General features: G+C 40.4%; 1 protein-coding gene across 4 annotated transcripts in view; it reads left to right on the top strand.

Moving 5' to 3' along the window:
• Positions 1-21,536, top strand: part of LOC116323030 (obg-like ATPase 1) — a 45,447-nt gene that overhangs the window by 14,489 nt on the left and 9,422 nt on the right. For all 4 annotated transcript variants that reach the window (XM_039600178.1, XM_031743291.2, XM_039600179.1 and 1 more), the window contains 3 exons: positions 8,592-8,767; positions 12,103-12,183; positions 12,551-12,648. In XM_039600178.1, the coding sequence (XP_039456112.1) occupies positions 8,592-8,767; positions 12,103-12,183; positions 12,551-12,648 (355 nt within the window). The remainder of the gene's footprint in view (positions 1-8,591; positions 8,768-12,102; positions 12,184-12,550; positions 12,649-21,536) is intronic.

Raw genomic sequence — 21,536 nt, 5'->3', positions numbered from 1 at the left:
GGGTATGTAATTGAGTTTATTTAGCTAATAGTAAACATATGCAGTAAAACTGTTTTGTTTTTAGAGTAATATCTTTTATTTTCTTTCATGTCAAGGTGTATTTTTCCCCCCTTATCGGAACAAGTAAAGCAACAATATGTGAGTCAGCTTTAATATTGAAAGCATTTGTGAATTAATACTTCCAGACTTGCCTTTCCCATGGAAAATTTAAAAAAACATATAAATTCATTATGAAACATCGAGTCCTGATTAACGATTAAACAGCAGGGGGCTGTAGTTTTTAGCAAACATTACATAAACATAAGCATACGGCATTTTGGTGGGAATTTTTAATTCGGGTGGCTGTAGCTCAGGTGGCAGAGCAGGTCAGCCACTAACCAGAAGGTCAGTGGTTCGATCCCAGGCTGCTCCAGGCTGCATGCCAAATATCCTTGGGCAAGATACTAACCCCATGTTTGCCTACTGGTGGTGGTCAGAGGGCCCGGTGGCGCCAGTGTCCGGCAGCCTTGCCTCTGTCAGTGCGCCCCAGGGCAGCTGTGGCTACAATGTAGCTTGCCATCACCAGTGTGTGTGAATGACTGAATGTAGTGTAAAGCGCTATACAAATGCAGACCATTTATAGCAGTAGCATCATGAACATTTGGAACTCTGTTAACAGTGTGTGGGCCAACTTAGGTGAATGCAGAGGAAGTAATACAAAGATAAACATTAAAAGAAAATATATGTTTTTGTCTTTTTCAATGATTTTTTCCCCCTTTTTCCTATAAGCTATGCTAAACAGTAAAATGAGCTTAATATACCGGAGTAATGAGTCCAGTCATGTTCTCATTAGTTTAGAAAGTGTCAAATCATCAATGGCACATAACATAAACAGACTAAGAGAATCTAAAGCAATCTCAGTGTGCTAACACTCAGTATTGAGAAGCATGAAACTAGATAATATTCTTTATTGGAAATCATTGCACAGGCTCGAGAATGCTTGTGGAAATTACTGTAAGTGAGCATGAGCTCCAGAAATGCTGTGGCCATCTCTGAGCCTGATCTCATTTAAGACAATGCAATTGGCAAACTGTCCTGTTATCTGATAAATCACCTCCTTGCTAAAGAGGGAAGGAACATCAGATGGTATGGGGGGTATGTTAGTGCACATGGGTAACATCTGTGAAGGCACCATTAATGCTGAATGATAGATCGTTCAAACAGCAACATGGTAAATGGACTGATACTTATTCAGTGCTTTTATACTCTAATGGAGCCTTCAAAGTGCTTTTGCCCATTCACACCTCATACTCCAATAAGTGTAACTTGGGGCTTCGTATTTTGCCCATGGATACTTCAGTGTGGAGACTGGACAAGACGGGTATCGAACCACTGACCTCCTGATTAGTAGATGACCTGCTCTACACTTGTCATATGCGTTATTTATAGAATAATGCATATGACAAGTATTCCCAAACTGCTGAATAGCTTAAAAAAGATCAAAATCAAGAAGGAAGGGTGAAAACACTATGCTGTTAAAACAAGTAATAATAAATGTTATTATTATTAGTAGTAGCAGTAGTAGCAATATTTAACAAATGATAACAAATAATACAATTTATATAATACATTATATTATGTTATTATAACAATTTTATATAACATTATGAAAAACAAAAACAGGCAAACAAAACAAAACAAATTAACAAAAAAATTTTTTAAGGATAAATCATTGTAAAACTTAGGGGACGGCCACAAAGGAACCATTGTTTTGTAGTTGAAAGTTGGTTGCTGAGGAAAATTTCAACCTCCAGTTGCCTAGGCAACCCTGTATTTACAATCTTGTCATATGTTGATCCAGGTTATCCTTCACTATCACTGTCACTTTATTGGTTTCCCTCAGAGTTGACAAAAGTCTAACCGGGGACCTGGCCATAAGTTGCCAAAAGTCATCGACTTTCTGTGTTCTCTGGTCACCACATCGCTGTGAATTGATTCCAGTGTGGAGGCCCCTTCACGCCTGAATTATTTTCCTATAGTAAATCTATGCAGAGCCTATGGCAACAGCCTGTACAAGTGGTAGAAGCCTTTGACAGCATTTATACCTGTAAGGGCCTCTTTAGATTTCTAGGTAAGTGCAGTGTAGGCAGTGCAGATAATAAATAATGCAACTTAAAGCTGAAAACTACACAGTAAAAACAAATCAGATGTAATTTTGGCACATTAAAGCAAGTTGTGTATAGGATTAAAATCAAAGTGTAAACAGTGTTGTTTTCAGATTATATAGTTTACAAGGAGAAAGTGATCTACTTTCCTCGCCATACTTTTACAATGATTCACCTTGTACGACTGCCTTGCTGGGTCCTGCCACCTGCCTTTCTTTCTATTCATTGGTAAAAAGTAATAATTGTTCATTTAAACTGCTGATAAAAAAAAAATCTTTCCTGACATGTATGCGAATCTTTGCTTTTCTAAACTGTTGTTTTAACCAATACTCAAACTTTAAAATCTCCACCATTTAGTTGCCGTGGGATCGTCCTCCTTTTGTGTGTTTTCAGGCTGTGTCGAGGTGCTGTCACAGCATTTAAATGAGCATTTTGCTTCAGCGAGAATGAAGAGTTTTTGTCAGCCTCCACTCATCATGGATGATTAGAGAAAAATGTCTACCCATCTTGACTGGAGATCGCCACAGCTCCAGATAACATGCTCAGTGATTGAAGGTCGCAATATTTTGAATTCTAATGGGCCTGCAAGATGAATTGCCTGAAATAGACTGTAGAATCTTCCTGCTTCCTCCCCATGCCCCCCTTGCCTGTCCGCTGTGAAAAGAACCACTGGGAATGGCAAGGCCCGATGATCATAGAATTATTGGATGGTGATTCTAAACCCTTCAAAAGGGAGTTGCTATGGAGATCTCGTTCCAAACTGTGAAATGATTCACCTTTGAAAGGCTGGAGGGCCTGAAAGCTGAACACATCATTGTTCAGGTGGCGGTTGGTTAGGAAATTGCTGGTGTCTGTGCAATCAGCGGCACTATAGTAGTTAGGGATCTAAAAAGGTTTGTTCTCTGAATGATGTGGGACAACAGTGGTCTGCATATGACAGTTCCTTTCAATCAAGGCACTCTCACGCTCAGCGGTTTAACAAAATGAATGAAATGACAGAGGTTAAGCTAATGATAAGTGAATTAATACCGTTGTTTCTATCTGTAGTCAGTTTGGGAGAACAGACTACCCACAACATTCAGTTTTCAGCTGCACACGGATCAGACATGTCTGAACGACTTTTCCCTACACATATATGATATGAAACCTGGTGGAAAGATGGACTTTTAAAACTCAGTTTACCATTAGATTTTTCAACTGTCAGTAGATTACATAGGAACTGGAGGCACTCTGTGAGGTACTGATATTCATACTATTGAGCACTATGATCTATTTTTAGAATCATGTAGAAAACATGAGTATATCTCTAAAGGGCTACAACCCAGTATTTTCAGGAATCAAACTGCTTTTTAGCAGCCAGTGTATTTGCTGTAATTGATATAGGCAGAGAAACAAGGCTGCATCTTCCACAAACTCTGTTACTGAAGCCATGTGCTACAGATATGGCTGTCAGTTTCATGTATCCTAAAATGAATGTCAAGAAGATATCTCCTGAATGAACATAAATACCTGTATGTGTATTGCCTGTGTTTTTATGTCGGGAAGACATCTATAATGTGCTTTTCCTGACAGACTCATAAAATAGCTTTTACTGCTCTGAATACCAGGAGAATTGCAGCACTGAGTTTGCATGAACATTTTAAGAGCAGCATGAGGAATGCAAGTTCTTCAGATGTGCTCTTACCCATCTTGCATGTGAAAACATGCACAGGAAGTTAGAAGTCAATGAATACTGTAATTTGACTGAATTATGTTGACCACATATCCTCCCAGGTAGCAACATCAGAGGAAGCAGCTCAATCAGTATTGATCTTGACTTGACTCAGATGACTTCCTTGTCTGTGTACCTGGCAGAAAAGTATTGGTGTTGTGTTAAACTTGTGATTTGTGAATTTTGTTGATGTGAAGTTTTGCACGGTGTGGAAGACAAAAAAAGGTTTCTTCTGGTTTTTTTGGTTTTGTCTTCTTAAATACTTTTCATTTATAAATATCACTTTGAGTTCTATCTTCTCAGGCTACACCTGCCTGCAGTGCTGCTGTAATTTTACAGAGCTTAGCCTGATCCCTAATCAAGCCATTGAACACTGCACAACCTCTAGAGACTAATCCTTTTGTTCTGTCAATAAAGGAGCACCTGTTAATGGTCTCTTCATAATGTACACCATTTAAAAAGAAGCAGTAAAACTGAACTGTGAGACAAACCTGACTCCTGAAAGTTGGCCTTTCCAACCTCTTCTTTCTTTTTTTGTGTGTTTTTACTGTCTTGCATGTGGTTTTGTGTGGCGCCACAGTTTCATAAGGGCTGTCTTCACCGAGCCCTGCCCCGACCCATTTTTTTAAAGGCTAATTGTGGAGATTGCCCCAGCAGATTTCCCTCCTTTCTTTCACTTTGTGCATTTGTTGCTGGGCTCTAAGCCTTGAATGGGAAGGCAGTAGAGTAGATGCAAATGTTAAATTAGGCGAGATTAATTAAAGCAAATTATTTTGGAATATGCGGTAGTCAGCAGAGAGTGGCAGTTGATGACTAAATAGTGAATGATCAGCTGCTCTTCTTCCTTGAAAGCTTGTTTGAATTTACTTTTTTATTAACATATATAACAATAGTTTAAAAATTGTTAATTACTTAAGAAATTTTTTATAAAAATAAATGGCCTTACTTTAGGCATATAGGAACATACATGCATTTTAATGCTTTAATTAAAACTTAGACCAGCCAAGACTGGATGTATCTTTTTAAACCTCTATGCTCTAATTAATATGTGCAAAATTAAAGAACAGTTTCCCTCTGCAACACAGTGCACTAAAACTGTACATCATGATTGTTTATAATGTATGTATATTCTTGCAGCTAACAAAATGATTACATTGCATTATATTTTCTGAGTTCATGCAGACACAATAGCAAATTTTCATTCAATCAGTGCTGAACAGGGAGCTGGTAAATTGGAGCAGCAAAACAATAATTCCACTGATTAGCCCCTTTCTGTGTGGCGTAAGTGAACTGTTTATACTGTGGAGTACCTCTGCAAGAGGAGAGGAACCAAAACAGCCTGATTAGGCAAAGAGTAATTGAATAAGTTCATTTCACCATGAGGACAACGCACAGGATGACAGCTTGCACAAAAGTCTACAGCTTCTGTTGACTTGCATGGCTAATAAGATGTAGCTTTTTTTGTGGTTGTCTATCATTTTCTTGTAGAGCTTGATTGCAAAAGTTTGCTTTTATGGAAAACCAAGGATTTATGGCTCCTTAACACAGTGAAAGATATATTACTCTGCATGTACAGATGTCTTCATTGGTACAAGTCAGTATAAAATATGAAAAAGCTCATTGCTAGTATCAGAGGAACTGGTTATTATCTGTTAAGTTTATAAAGCAGCGTTGTGAGGCTGTACTCTGACATAATGTTGCTCTAAGCTAACAATCGTAACAGTTGTAATGCTAGTTTGGATGCTTTACAGGTATGATGTTTACAGTGTAGCCTTCTACTTGTAACAATGTAACCTGTAGGGCAGGAGAGAAGGAATCAATTGCCAGCTGTCATTTGCTCTCTTAAAATGTCATTGGAGCTTGAAACCTATCCTAAAACCTTCCAATATAAATACTTAATTTGCATATAACTGATAAGCGGAAGCGAATGGATGGATGGATGGATGCATATAACTTAATTTTACCACATCATGTGGGTGCACGGGTGCTTAAAGGATTTTTAAAAAAATGTAAGAACAAGGCAGATGGAACCATGGGAAATCAGAATATTTCATCAAAAATAAAATAAAATAATTTTTATATTTAATTTATATAATTTATTTCCTTTAAAATTTTATAAAATTTTAAAGGAAATTGTTGTACCAGGTACTTTTTTTGGTACCTGCTGGACCGGGATCCCAAGTGATCCAAGCAGGTGTTATACTAATTACATTAATATCCGAGTCGATCCGTGGTGAGTCATTCCAAATGAAAAAGGGGGTTTTCAGGATCATGTTTGGCCCTATTACCTATTCTGACTTATAACATAAAAAGTGGCCGCACAAGAGTATTAACTCTTAATTGTTTATCAAATATTAGAAAAAAAGTATTTAGAGTGTTGGTGCCACCCCGCACCCTTCCTCTGGACACGCCCATGCGTGGGTGGCAATAACAGAAATAATGCGTCTGTTTACTTGGTGTACTTAACAAAGACGTCAATTTGTTTTCATTTTAAAGTTCAAACTAAACAAACTTCTCTTTAGGAGCCTCTCAAGTGATCTACATGCGTCACATATGGTGATAGTTCATTGTAAAGATAGACCTGAAAGTCAGGTATGCTGTTGCTCATCACGTCAGTGGTGCATAGCTATGAATCATCCATATTTCCCGTATATGTGACTGTTAGAACTTGTTGAGATTTTATCTCAAAGGGCCCTTCCTGTCGACAGTTCTCCACACCTTCAGGTGTCAAGATATGACTATTGATTGTTGATAAAGTTTAGTAAATATACACATTCCAAACATGATGCCCCTCAACACATAACGCTAAGTCATCACTCACCTGACAGCCACTTCCTTGTTGAATGAGATGGGATTCCTATTATGCTTCAGTGAAACTTGCTGTTGTTGACTGATTTATGACAATGTGTGCAGCTATATTTCAAATCTAACTATACAGTGTTTACAAAAATGTCTCATAAAGACGCTCCATCCGTTTGGGTACAATTATTCAAGTAGCCTACAATTTTGAAGCACTTTTCATGTAAGGGTGGCTGTAAAAATACTGAACATATTCATATAATGTCATAACTGATAATTGATTTATTGTTGAATAATGCAAATATGGATTGCTTGGAGTAAAAAGGAAAACAAAAGAAAGTTGTTTCTGCATGTTGTGGATATTTGACATGGTTTCCATTGTTTGTGTGTCCAAGCACAGCTATAAAGAATTCCAGTAATTATCAGTGAATGGTTGTTAAGTCACACACAAGCCTAGAGAGTGGAGCCTTTGTGACTTCCTGACAATCACCAGTAGAAAAAAAAAATATTTGCTTTCAAATTGTTTAATTATTTTGTTGTTGTTTTTTTTATAGTTTGCTGTTTTTTGCCTGCAAGAGTAAAATTCTACTTTCACCATTCATGATAATCTAGCAAGAGCTATATATAAATATGATATGTAATACTATTATATATACGTGGACGTTTTTTTTGGTTTTTTGTAGAATTGTGACTATTTAATGCAGGGGTGCCCAATCCTAGTCCTCGAGAGCTACCGTCCTGCAGCTTTTAGATTCATCCTTGTTCCAACACACCTGAATCAAATGAATGTCTTGTTATCAGGCCTTTGCCAAACTTGATGACATGCTGAAGAGGTCATCAAACCATTTGATTCAGCTGCGTTGGAGTAGGGATGCATCTAAAAGCTGCAGGACAGTAGCTCTCGAGGACTAGGATTGGGCACCCCTGATTTAATGTCTTACTTTAGAACACAACACTTTTAGTTAAGTAAAATATTAACAGCAGAATTTTCGCTTGGAACTGAGTCTGTTTTCACGCTGCAGTGTTCCCAGTGCTGTAGAATGATTAATACACCAGTGCTCTTTCTTTTCCCCCAAACATGCCATGTTGTCAAACAAGCTCTGCACAAACTGTTCTTTGTAAACTGAAGAAAATATTTGCAAGACATTTGGGAGAATTGTCCACTACAGTTGCCAGTGTTAATGTTAAAGGCTTGTCACGCTCATGTGCCAGATGTACCCCCACCCACCCACCACCACCCCCCTTCCAAACCCTGAGCACTGCTGAAGAATCAGAAGGAGTCCTAAGAGCCGCTGGTGGCTAAATGGTCTGCTTCACAGTCTCATTACCTAATCACCAGCATAGCCACAGCTAAGATGCAAATGATTAGAAGACGGCTGTCCTCTTTCATATAAGAATGCTGACATTTTCTCCTAAATCATGCTTAGTTTTCTGCATTTTTTGTTGGTTTTTATGTTTTTTTCACTAAATGGCTAATAGTTTTAAAACGGAGAAGTAGGAAATGCAAGGCCAGATGCTCTCCACTTCATGCAGAATGACAGACAGGCCTGTTTTAGTTGCACTTAAAGCCAATTTTAGTGGAACTTGGCTTGACACTGTGAGCTGGTTTCTAACTGTTCTGACACACTGAAAATAAAGATTAAATATATTCCTGAATATTGCATTTGTTATGAATTTTTCTATGACTGACATTGTGCTTTTTTATGTGGATGCCTTTTTTTCATATTCTCTGCAAAAACTAATGATTTTCCTGGGCTGAATCTAATCACTGTTTCGCATTTGATTTCCAAAAAGTCAATGTCATTGATTCTGTTACCCTAATTTGCTGTTTGGATTATACGTGTTCATCTAAAGCAGTGCTGTTGTTATTTCTAAGAAGAAGAAAAAAAACCTTTATACTGATGCTCTCCCTGTGTGTTTGTATCTTATCCCTGCAGGTGCTTTTGATGATGAGGATATCATCCATGTGGAGGGGACAGTGGAGCCAGTGAGGGACATGGAGATCATCCACGAGGAGCTGAGGCTGAAGGATGAGGAGATGATCAGCCCTATTATTGACAAGCTAGAGAAGACAGCCATTAGAGGCGGTGACAAGAAACTCAAACCAGAATATGTGAGTCAATGTCCCAGCAGGCCCTTTGCTCCCCCTCACAGCAAGGCACAAATAATAACCCACCCACACATGGCCAAGGGAAAAAAAAGTATGTTTTTTTAATCTCCCTCCAATAGGTCTCACCCCTCCCCCTGGCCCATTTTTCCCTTTCTGAGATTGAAAGTGATCAGGGGTCAGGGGTTTTCTGCTGTAGAAATCATTAATAGAGAGTTACTTATTCAGCTACTGACCCTGGGTCGCAGCACTGGGCTAATGAAAGTGTTTCCACACAGCTCTTTTCATCTAAAGTAATACTCAAATCATGGCACAGCTCTGGCTCATGCTTATACACCTACAGCAGCTCGGGAAATTGTGCGAGGCCATACAGTGGGTGACACATATGCCTATACCTTGCTATCAATACAGTAAATGTTTAGAATATGCTTTGACAGAAGATTCTCAGTTCTCGGTGGTGCAGGGCAAAATGCAAGGCAAGATGAGAAAAGAATCCACATCTTGGATGCTAGATCAAAATATATATGGATGCTCGCACACACTCAGGTGGTTATATTGTTCCGGTAATGAGGCTGAGCAGCTAACTTTAGCAATGATTTGGTTGCAAATGTCACACGATGCCCTTCCATCATTGGAGCAGGTTAGGATGGGCCAGCAAGCAAGGGGGATCTGGCCTTTCACTTGGAGCAGCATGCCCAATTTCAGGCCCCAACACACCAAGGCTCTGACCACTCATTACACTAACGAGAGGGGCTATTTCACCTGCTGCAGAGGCCCCCGTGACTGGTTGGTTTCCCTCAGACGAAACCCCCCCACCCACCCCCTTACAGCCAGCAGCACTTCCCCACACCCCTGTAGCCCCGCAGACAGGAGCCATTCAGGCTAGGCAGGTGGCCGCTTACGCACATAATTGCTAACAATTTTAGGCAATGAATAAAAATGATCTACATTACTTGTCAAAGGTTGTGCACGCGTCGGCAAGTGAGAATCTATAGAAGACCTCTTTAGATGGCAAAGAATGGTGCTTATCAAAGGCTGCACTAAGCTTTTAGATGGGAGGGATTGTGTGATTGTCTCACAGGCTGAGCCTAGCGTGTGACATGCTCAGCTGTGTGTAGGCACACGTACGCACGTCTAATTCAGCATCTATATGCAGAACATCGAGACTATGTCTAAAAATGTACAGTTTAGTAGAAACAATGGTGCTGGTTCTTTCTTTTGCAGTGCCACGAAATAATATGAAATAAAAAGGATATTGTGTGCAGCCTTTTAAAAGGTGATTGCTTGAAAGACCTTTCAAATGGGATTTAATTTCCTTTGTCGCGCTCATTTGTCTATAGACTCTACAGGTCTGCGTGTGGCGTGAAAATTCATGAATAAAAACATATTTTATCCTGTTCCTAAGAGATTTAAAGAATTCATTTAATGGGATTGAAATGTGAGAGTGTCTTATTGTACTCTTTAAGTCTGTGGTGATTATCACAGTGGTAAATATGACATAATTCAGGATGATACACCCTGTTCCTTGAAGAAGTTAAAACATGGCCTAAAAATTCAAAAATCAGAGGAGGTTTTTTTGCACGAAAAGCAGCAGTGTATTTTAAATAAAATCAAGCATCTCAAAGCGCACAAGTCGCTGTGTTACAAAACTGAAAATATGCTTAATTTTTAAAAAAAAGAAGAAGGTCAGCATTGAGTTCATGTGAATTTGCTTCTGTTTGCACTCATCAAGTGCTGAATTGAAAGGGCAAAGTGTTGTCTTGCAGAAAAATGCAGACCTTTACCCTGTTATATAGAAACACAATGCCAGCATAGTGTATTACTCTGAAAGAAAACTACTGTGCAAAGCAGCATATAATTAAGAAGTATGCAGTTTTATCGAAACTGTTAAAAAACAACTGCTACACAGATGATGTTATACTATTCAGGAAAAATAAAGACATATATGGAAATCACTGTAAGGTTCAAATTCCTAAAAGTTCTAATATTTTGTTGTGCTAAATTTATGTGCACGCACCACTACAAGGCTCAAATTTATGCGTTGTTAAAAAATGTAAACATATTTTGCTGGTGCTGTGTTTACAAGAACAATGTTTCATTGCTTTTGTCCAAGTGAATCCTCAAATTCCCTCTCCCTGCAAAACAATAATAAGAAACCGGCCCACCAGCGGCGCTTCATGGTGGCAAGCGTATGTGTTTGACCCCTGTGGGACCTATATGCCTTTTATTAACACCTGCCTGTTAGAGGAGCTCTGCACGGCGGCTGCGAGCTGATGAGGGAAACCTGGAGCGGGTTCAGCCTGTGTCACTGGCCGTTTGCTGTTTCCATTTCACAGATGATTAATCTCTCTGTGAAGACTTGGGCCGGCGCGGGCGGAGTGTATGCAGCTCTTCCTGCGCTCTCTCCCGCTGGCTGCACTCTGGCTGCCTGACTAAAAGGCCTTTAGAATTCCTGTGGAGAGAGATGTGCAGAGAGTGAATGCAGCTGGCTGGGGGTCAGTGTGTGGAGCTTTTTCTGCCATTGTGTAATTGAGGCTCTGGCAGGATTTTTTCCTCAGTTCTTTCAAAAGGGAGTATGATTGTGAAGTGCTGCAAGGGTTTGGGGAGGGAAAAGGAGGTAGGGGGAGTGTTGCAGGGGGTGGGGGAGTTTTTATATGAAGGGGGAGGTCAAGTTGACAGGAACAAAAAGAATGTGTTCCGCTAATTTCTGTGGGGCTGGATCAACAATAATAGGCTCAATTTCTTTATTACAAATTTTATAACTACCTCCCTCCCATTTTCCCACCCTTTTCCGCTTCCAGATCCTGTCAAGACCCAGTCTTGCCTGTGGTCTCAACCCACAAGTACCTCAGTAATGAATGTGGCATACATAGCTGGAAATGCTCAATATTTTCTCCAGAAGAAACACTGAATAATTAGCCCTGTACCTCACTAGTCCTTATTCAGTAGGACTACATTCCGCAAAGTGCCTGAGGAGGGACCAATAATTTACACCTTACTAACCAACTTCCAATTAGTTCCCCGCTCTTTCCAATTTCGTCTCCTCTCTCTATCCTTTTCATTAAACAGTCCCGATGGAATATTGATGTATAAAGCTGAGACTCTGAGAGAGACACCCCAGAAGGCATTTTGTCATGATTTAAAGGAGGGAAGGGGGTCTTGTGCATGCCATCCCTGTCAAAGATAGGCCACTCCTGCTTGAATGCGAGCAAAGGCCATTGTTCATTTTGGCATCAGGATGCCATGCATTTAGGAAATAATTACCCCATACCCTGCTGGGTTTATATTCTTTTTCATCTCCTTTAATGGCTCCTTGTTCATTCTATTTTAACCCCATACAGGACATTATGTGCAAAATCAAGAGCTGGGTAGTGGATGAAAAGAAACACATCCGCTACTATCACGACTGGAACGACAAGGAGGTAAGCCTTTGATGTTGCTGTCACATTTATTGGCGCGATTTATCATGCTAATCTTTTCATCTGACCTAAAAGTACAACTGCTGTTTCCTCTTCTTTTGTTTTTTTGTGTTTTGTTTTTCAAGCAACATGTCTTTTGTGCAAATCGCAAGTTAATATTATGCACAGTTATATTTTGACATTGCTTTTGTACAAGCTAATGACATCTGGCCATGCTGATCTTGATTTAGAGGCTTCCTAGTTGCGCCCCACAGAGCCTATACACCAGACTCTAATTTGATTTGGCTTCGCTTGTCTCTGTGTTGTCCTCAAAGGCTACTTTGGAAAGTTGTGGATTCTCAGTACTTGCCTTGTCTGTCTTTTTCTACAGATCGAAGTGCTGAACAAATACTTGTTTTTGACATCCAAACCAATGATCTACCTCGTTAATCTCTCTGAGAAAGACTACATAAGAAGAAAGAACAAATGGTGAGTACTTCGAAGAAGGGCGGGAGCAGATTCATCGCTCTCACTAATCATCACTAAAGAGCTTTCCTTCTACTTACGTAAGGAATAGCATTCATTTCTACTAAGTTTAATCTAAACGTGTGCGCATTTGCCGTTGTGTGAGACTTACTGTGGTCTCCTGCTGACAACAACAGTCATATCTCTGCGAGAGAATCTGCCTGGAGGTGGCACTAAGTAAGCTCTAACACAACACCCAGCCCCAGACTCTGCACTTCATTAAGCACATACGAGCATATGGTCTCCATTTCCAGCAAAATTTCTCATTTCCATATGATATCAAAGAGAGTGAAGGCTTTAAATGACAAAACAAAACAAGCGTATGTACGTTTTGAAGCCAAACAGCTGATTAAAATCATCTGGGCCAATAAATCATAGGGGCAAGACTCCTTAAAGATTATCTGAAATTGTTTTGCAAATATTTGGTTTTGTCTTCACATGTTGTTGCTCTTGCTTTACAAGCATCTCTTCACAGCCATGAAATTCCCACAGTTCAGAACGACAGCCGAGGCTTCCTAGATGTGCTTTGCTGACTGTTTTCCATAATAATGCACATGTACAGGGAATTGTGTGACTCATGCTTTCAGGTACAACACTGGTCACGATGTCAAAGGGCTAAAGATGACCTTGAAGGCACTAATATAAACTTCCAGCTCTGTGATCCTCACAAGCACTTTTTTGTAGTAATGTTGTCATGTGGCCTCAGTGAGAGCTGATCCAGAAGGCTGGTGTTTGACATCCATTATGTCTGAAAGGGCTACTTTTCCCACACTGCAGCCATTTTGTCAATAATACCAACTTGTGGATTGTTATCACACTTTTCCAATTGCCCTCCAGGCTTGTGGTGTCACTTCTTAGAAAATTTGTTTTTGGCGCTTTACTTGGCAGCATTGTATTACAAGTGAAGTTGTTTACCTATGACTGTTTGTTAAAATGTTCCTGACACGAAAGTATGACTGTCAGACGGAGGGAGGAGGAAGAGAACTCATAAATCAAATGATTCATGGCAAGTGGAACATCCGTCATCAGTAGGAATAGAGTCCCCCCCCCCCCGCCTTTTTTTTTCATGTTGTGTTTGTGCGTGCGTGTTTCTAACTGTGTGAAATGCAATAAATCTCGGAGTGTTTTAAACAGGCAAACAGTAGTGCTCAGGTGTCCCGAGGGCTCCGCGATGAACAATGCCGACATCAAAGTGTTGATGTTTGACAAGTGATGAGTCACTTCCCTTGTCCAGAGAGGAGCTCACACCTGTATGGAGATGATTACAGGTAGATCTAGCTGTCCCTAATTGTACAATAAATGCTGCTCTCAGCCCTAATGGCAGCTAGTCTGCTGCAGAGACGCCAGACTGCCATTTGGCTGTCGCCATGCTCCCGTGTTTTTCCACCAGCACAGTTGAGATGATGATACGGTTAAGGACTATTCAAAGCAAACAGCAAGACAAATTGCAATCCCAGGTTTAATGTGTTCAGGAAAAGAAGGCGAATCGTAGAATGAGGCAAATAAGCCAATTTTATCTGTGTCTCTCAGGACACCCATTCAGGCCTTTTCACAGATTCAGTTCCCTGCTTCTTTTTATTTTTTTTTAAGCTCTTTTATATTTAAGGTGTTTTGCTGAGATGCTGCCAAGCAAGATTTAGGTTCATGTTATTTAATCTCAGTTACACACTCCTGATATTTTTAATGTATGCATATTATGTGAGGATTTTTTTTATTACAGCTATTTAATAGCAGTTTCTCGAAATAGTTATGGCAATTGCACCATCGTTTGCAATTGTTTTATTTAGCATTGTAAGTCTCCAAAAACATTCTGTTGTTAACCAGGATCATCCTGTTTGGAGTATGGGAACCACATACCAAGCTGGCCTTGTTTAGACAAGAATACAGAGTATTAGCTTTAGCAAGCCATCATTAATGGAGGGATCAGACAAGGAGCAAGGCCTCCTTTCATCCCCAGGTTCTCTGCTGGAGACAGTACATCATTTACTGTTGAGAGGAGCACATGGCTCCAATCCTATACAGTGTATGTGTATGAGAATGCGTACATGTGCATGTTTGAAGTCTGTTTCAGAGGCGACTCCATGCTCATTTGGATGCTGGTGTAATTGCGGTGTGGAGATCAAAGGCACGCTGGCCGAGTGATGTTCCAGAGGAGACTTTACCACACAGCCCTCTCCTCTGTGCAGAGGGGGCCGCCTGCTGCTCACCGCTCCCCTCTCCCCTCTAGCCATGCACTGCCCCCTGCACATCCCCGCTCGTAAAAAATGATTAAGGCTGCATTTGTCATGTGTTTATGACTGAGAGGCATTGCGTGATAGGGAATGGCATCTACAAGAGTCTATCAAGAGGCTTTCTCCTCTTTCCCCGGCGTCAGTGAGCTGCCTGGAAGACTATTCAACAGAGCCCAGTGCATGTGTGTGCGCGTGTGTGTGTCTGTGAGAGCGCTGTTGATAATGTGGTGGCTGCAGTCTGCCCAATGTTGGCATCTTTACTTGTCATCTAAGATGTTGTGTATTTTACGAGCACGTGGCCTCGCCAATTTTAGGACTCTTTATTTCTTTTAATAGATTTGATATCAGATATTTATTTAATCTTCTTTTTAATCTTTGAAGAGTATTCATATTTTGTAATGACAGAAGACACAATTAGAGGACACTTCAGCTATACTGTGATGTTTTTTCCTTCCTTGTCATTTCTTTTTCTGCCTTTTTCTTCTCCTTCTTTTGGACAATGTGCATTAAAGTAAATTGGTGCCTCTTAAGTAGATGAGTTGACCTTTAAGGAAACCGGCAAGCGTGACCTGTCTGTGAGTGCCTCTGCCGTGTGGGCTCTCCTGGTGAGTGTAAGAACTGCAGGGTACCACTGCTTGCAGCTTTTATTAACTCTGTGCGTGTGTGTGTGCGTGTGTCTGCGTGCATGTGTGTGTGCATGTGTGTGCGTGTATGTTAGTCTGGGTCTGTTTGTCTGCCTGTATACAAGTGGGCATAGGTCTGAGGATGTGTACTTTTCTCTTTAATCTCCAAAGACTTTTTTTTTGTTGTTGTTGTACTCTTCCAAACTTATTTGTACTTTATCTCTTTTAAGCATTGTTTGCCTCCAGTGCGTGTTACATTTGGTACCTCTCTCATTATTCTTTATGCCGGGAAGCGCCAACTTTAACATGCCACAGCTGCTCTTTCTGTCGGTCTCTACCTAATTGTGTTTTCCTACCACAAATGCATCCATATCTATAATCGACTTGCTAATGTAATTCAGAAAATCTTCTGCCATCCTGATCCCCCTCGTTAGCCATCTCAGACAACAGTGATGCTTCAGAAGACCTTTATTTAAGAAGTCATCAGTCTGATTTCAGCACAAGGCCTTGTTTTATGCTGGTGTGTTCAAAGATAAGAAAGCAATATTTTCAGTATCTCTTATTTCACTAATTCCAAAGTAATAATAAGACCAAAACCAAGAACACAAATCCTATTAATGTTTTTTGTTTTTTCAAGAGCAGTAAAAAAATATATACATGGCCCACAATGTTGAAATGTGACATAAATTAAATACAATAAATAGAAACAGTGAAAAATTGTGGAAGGTGTCCTTATATAAAATTCTGTTTTCAAAAAATAAAAAATACCCCATGTATATATTTTAAATAGACTAAAAATGAACCCTAAAATACACCATTATAGTTATTTGACTAAAAAGTACAGTGCCTTTCTGTGGTGGAAAATTATATTAAAGCTTACATATGGATATGTATTTGTTTCCAGATTTATCTTTTTTTGAGTAGGAGCAAATTGGTCTTGGGCTGACAGAGCAGGAGGATGAGAAAATACTGAGAGAAGGAGTCGGTGCACCAGTTTAAATCTCAGCATTAGATTTGTTGACAATGAGAAGAATGTAGATTCGTCCCCGGCGTAACCTTTGTGGCAAATGCGGTGTAAACATGAGGTAATATCTCCGAGTAGGTTGAGGAAATCCAGCCACAGAGGTTGTTATTTCCCCAGAGTCTGATACTCCAGTCTGCCTGTAGGAGGAGCTTTCACAATTAAAGTAAAGGAAGCCCCGAGAGGAGCTGCAGCATTATGCCGCTCTGTCTCAAAACACAGCAGACAACTCGGGGTGGAGAAGGGGGGGATACTATGTCTGCTCAGCTTAAGTGTTGACTTGTATTTTGTTACCTCCACTTTTTGGTCCTGAGGAATCTCAGTAACAACTTTATCATGCATTATTTTTTTGTTGTCTTATAATCTTGACAAACACTCGTTTCAGGAACCACACCAACATTTAAAGACTGAAAAAAAAGTAAAACCCACAGACAAAGCCAGTCCATGAAAGAAGTCACTGCTACCCACTTCAGCTACTCCAAACCATAATTCACACAAACACAAGTGAAACTTTATTGAGTGCAAAACCACTGGCTCCATCCAAGGTTTTTTAGGAACTACTATCTAGGGAGTTAGAGTTCACTTTTCAAAACCATGTGGGAGATATACGATCACATACTCCTGTTTGATTTGTCCACTCTGTCCTTGTTCAGTGTGGGATCCCGAGAAACACTTTCCCATGGTAGGATGTATACCCTACTGCCCGCAGTCGGCCCTAATGGATGCCGTCAGCTAGCTTTCAATGAGTGAAAACAACAGGAGAGGCAGTACAGTAAAACTGAAACAGATGTAAAGTCCTGTCGACTCTGTTAGCCCAGTTATTGACTGTCCCCTGTCCAGGTAATGAAAGGGCACTGTTGTCGTGTACCACATGACCCCATTGTCTTTGATGTGTTTCGTGATGAATACCTTGTGGTTAAATTTAGACTAAAAGTTTTTCATTTTTCTTTTTATATTCTTCAGTTTGGTCTCCGAAACTCAGTATAGATTTCTCCCTCATTCCTCAGCCCCAAATCTGATAAATGCTGAGTCAGTCTCCCCCCACAGTTCATAATCCATTTACACACGTCTGCATCAGTACAACAGGCATTTTGCTGACATAGAAATAAATGCCTACGACTTTCGCGTCTGTGAAAACGATAGATTTGATAGTTGAGGCTTGTTGAGATGAGCTTTGCGTTATCTTTGTGATAAGCTTAAGCCCAGGAACACATGCTGCAGTGAGTGGCCTACACCCTCGACAAGTTTAATGAGACAAATAAATGAATTTTACTGTTGCCACATACAGCTCCTGAGCGCTTATTATCAGGATTATTGTTGAAACTGTTATGAATGGACGAGGGGAGAAAAAAAAAAAGATGTCGGATTGTAAGCGGGGTTGGAGAGGGGGGGCATGATTGGCTGATGTTACATATGTCCTTGATTACCTTCCTTCTGCTTTTATTCTAATAAGTGGCATTCTTTGTACTCCCTAGGACAGCTAGACAGTCTGACACACGATGAGAATAAATATTGCATGTGGTAGACATTAAGCTGTCATCCTGGAAAAAAAGAAGAGATGGAGAAATCCGTGTGGTGTTCTTCGGCGCTACACTTTGCCTGCTCTTGTCACAATTGTCACATCTTGATGACTCCCCCCTATCTACCCCAGCCCCCTTATTTTCTCTCGCCCAGTCAGCTGCCATGAATGACAGCATGGATACCCCATATAGAGAATTATTTTGGGTGATGTAGAATGTACTCCTCTGGGTTACTGTTTGAATTTCTCATGTTTGCCTGTTTTTTGTTTTTTTTTTTTGCACCCCCACCCCTCAGAAATATCTTTAATGAGTTATGGCTTTGATATTGTGTCCTTAACGACCATCTTAAAGACAAATCTATGGCGGATGGGGTTGTTAAGGTTTCATCTATCATGTGCAAACGTTTAAAGTCACAATATTTAATGGGTGTAGTTATCAAAGAAAGGAAAGTTGTTTTAAAAAGCTTGTTACCAGCACACCCTCAAGGTTTGTTTGAGATACGATGTGAGATGATGCTCTTAATTAAAGCTGCTCCCATTGTGCGTGCGCCATGTTCTGTTTCCTCCAGCCCATGATTGCTTTGAAGATTGAAAGAAGTTGGTAATATTGCCGATAGTGTGTCTGTGTGTGTGCGCGCGCATGTGTGTGTATGTGTCAGATCTCCTCCCTTTCTTAAAGACGCGATGTGTAATGCGTTTCCATCCGGCTATGGCCACAGGGAGCAGAGAGCGTCTGCACTCTTGTCGCTCAGGAGCTCACCACTGGGAGGATGAAAAGCTTCCCACAGAGCCCCCGACTTCCCAGCCTCAAAAGCCACCATGAGCTCATACCTCTCATTTCTCTCTCCCTCCACAGAGGAAGGGAAGAGGAGGGGGTAGTATATGCTGTGTGCCGCAGCATCTTGGCCACCTAGGTTGCTCATCCTTGTAACCTGGGACCAGACAAACAGAGGGGACCCTGGGTTTATTACTTGATGAGTCTGTGCCTGGCATCTAAGCCAGTAGCTGTCAGGACATGCGAAGGGAGTGAGTAACACATTCAGCTGAGCTACCCAGACTCAGGTGCTGGGAGCTCACCTGTGGGTGTGTTAGTGATCGAGCTGTGGAGGATGTAGGTAGTAGAGATGGCACGATACCACTTTTTTATGTCCGATACCGATACCGATATCATAAATTTGGATATCTGCCGATACCGATATTAATCCGATATAGTGTTTTTTTAATCAATAAAACTGTTTTTTTAATATCTTGCTGCATTTTGTATAAGTTCATACTCAAGTTTAAATAAACAACAACACTAAAGCTATTCTGTTATACCTGTATGTAAAAAATACACTGCACCCAAAATATTTCATAGTTCAGCAACACTGATCAATCTAATAAACTTAAACCTACTCCATCCTCCCTATTCTGGTATTTTAAAGAGTACTTAGCAGAAATATTAAGCAACCTAACTAATAGGGTTGTAAACTCCCAGCAAAAAAAAGGGAACCACCCCCCACCCTCCACCTGATAATGCTTAATCAACGTAATCAACTTTAATTTGATGCAGTGTGAAAAAAAATGCACAGAATTAAATTATTTTTCAAGAATAATTAAATAGATTCAACATCTTTCTTCAACAGAATTGCAGACTGCACAGACGGTACCTTCCCAAAGGAAAAAGTACTATAGCTTACTAGGGTATATTAGACTTAACAGTTACTATATACAGTAATGGACTTCTATACATTTTACATCAGATTAAAACTTTGGGTGTAAGATTCAGATAATTATTTATTAAAAGCTAGACATTTTAAATGAGAATAAGAAAGAAAAGTATGTCTTTGTGCCCCCTTTTCCCTGTTCATGCCCTATCGGCCCCCCTGGCTACACTTTGCTAGATCCGCCCCTGCACAGTTACCAGCCGTCAGCTACGTAGAAAAGGATCCTGGTGTAGAAAGTAATATTAAATAAATTCTAACAACAGCTTGTGAAGCTTAAACGTGCTGCTGTTGTTCAGCCGCTGGTTTCCTCTTTCTGGTGCAAAGTGGGCCAAAAACAAACAAGAGAGACGGACTCGCGACAGAAAAGCCGATCAGCTGATCATTAAGCAGTTTCACGATTGAAGTAGCGGCAGGAGAGAGAGAGAGAGAGGCAGTCGCTCCATATATCGGTTGTTAAGCTTAACGTGGGAACGCTTTACAAACATTCAGAGATGAACTTACACACTTGCTTTACTTCTCTCTGGGATCACTTCCTCGGAGATGAAATGCTGGATTGCTAGCGAGGCTACAAATACACACAGCAGCTCTATGACGTGAGCGCACTGCTCCAACGTGCTACGGTTATGAGCCGAGTTACGCTGTGTGGCAAGTTTTGTGAGGTGCTTTTTTGATATTTAATGGATCGGATTACATTTTTTATTTCTCACCGATATCCGATCCAGCAATTTACGTCAGTATCGGACCGATACCGATACCTAATATCGGATCGGTCCATCTCTAGTAGGTAGCGGATTACTCTTCAGGTCTGTCAGCATTCAATTGCATCGGGACTGAGCACTCAAACCGGAGGTGGTGGCCGACCTTTTACAGGCTTAACTGGCTCTGCACTCGTGATGAAGCCAACCTGTTTGAGTGTATGTCAGACACAGGCCCAGGTCATTGTCTCAGGTAGCTGCCCCTGTTCTTTAGATGTTCCTATTGTTTGAGCCATTTAAGCAGATCAAAGCTCTGACAAAGCCCAGGGAAGCCCCCAGGCATTCAGAAACACAGGAATTATCCCCCTTTAGGATTCTCACACAAAAAGACAAATAGGCAAGCTCCGGGGGGTGGCCCCACCTGGGGAACATCTCTATTCAGAGCCAGTCTGTTGCAAAAGGTCCAATTGTGGGTTTTTTTCTTCTTGTAATTGTAGAATATATTGTGTTTTAAATTACGTGTACTTTAAATACAATAAGCATTTGATCCAAAGCTTGCAACAAATGGTGTGATGCCTATTATTTTTTCTAGACGTAAGATAAACAGGTGTCACATGGTCTTGGTTTCATGTTGACTGTTTTTTACCATTAAAAAAAATACTAATAATGCATACATGTTTGAGTTTTGCTGAAGTTTTTCTGGTAACAAAACTATATTTTTCTATTTGATCTGAGAGCACAAACACAGCTTGTTCCTTGGACTTGTTTGAGCCTTCAAGCCGGTGAATGATTAGCAGAAATAATGTCCCTGTCACCCTTAATCACATTAAAACGTGGTTAACATTTAATTTTTCCCACTTGATATGCAAAAATTTCCACTTGATTTGCAGCAGAAGCCATTGGAATTCCATTATAAAAAGAATAAAAATTTCAGGCATCATTTGTTCAGAGAGGGATATCAAGAGCAGAAAGTGCTGAATCTTTCTATTAACCGAGCAGTGAGAGATGGTACTCAGTTCTGGGACATAATAGAGACTGACAAGACACATGCACTCGC

This window comes from Oreochromis aureus, linkage group 16 (assembly GCF_013358895.1).
Source record: "Oreochromis aureus strain Israel breed Guangdong linkage group 16, ZZ_aureus, whole genome shotgun sequence".
Taxonomy (NCBI): domain Eukaryota; kingdom Metazoa; phylum Chordata; class Actinopteri; order Cichliformes; family Cichlidae; genus Oreochromis; species Oreochromis aureus.
This window is presented reverse-complemented; position numbering and strand designations above follow the sequence as displayed.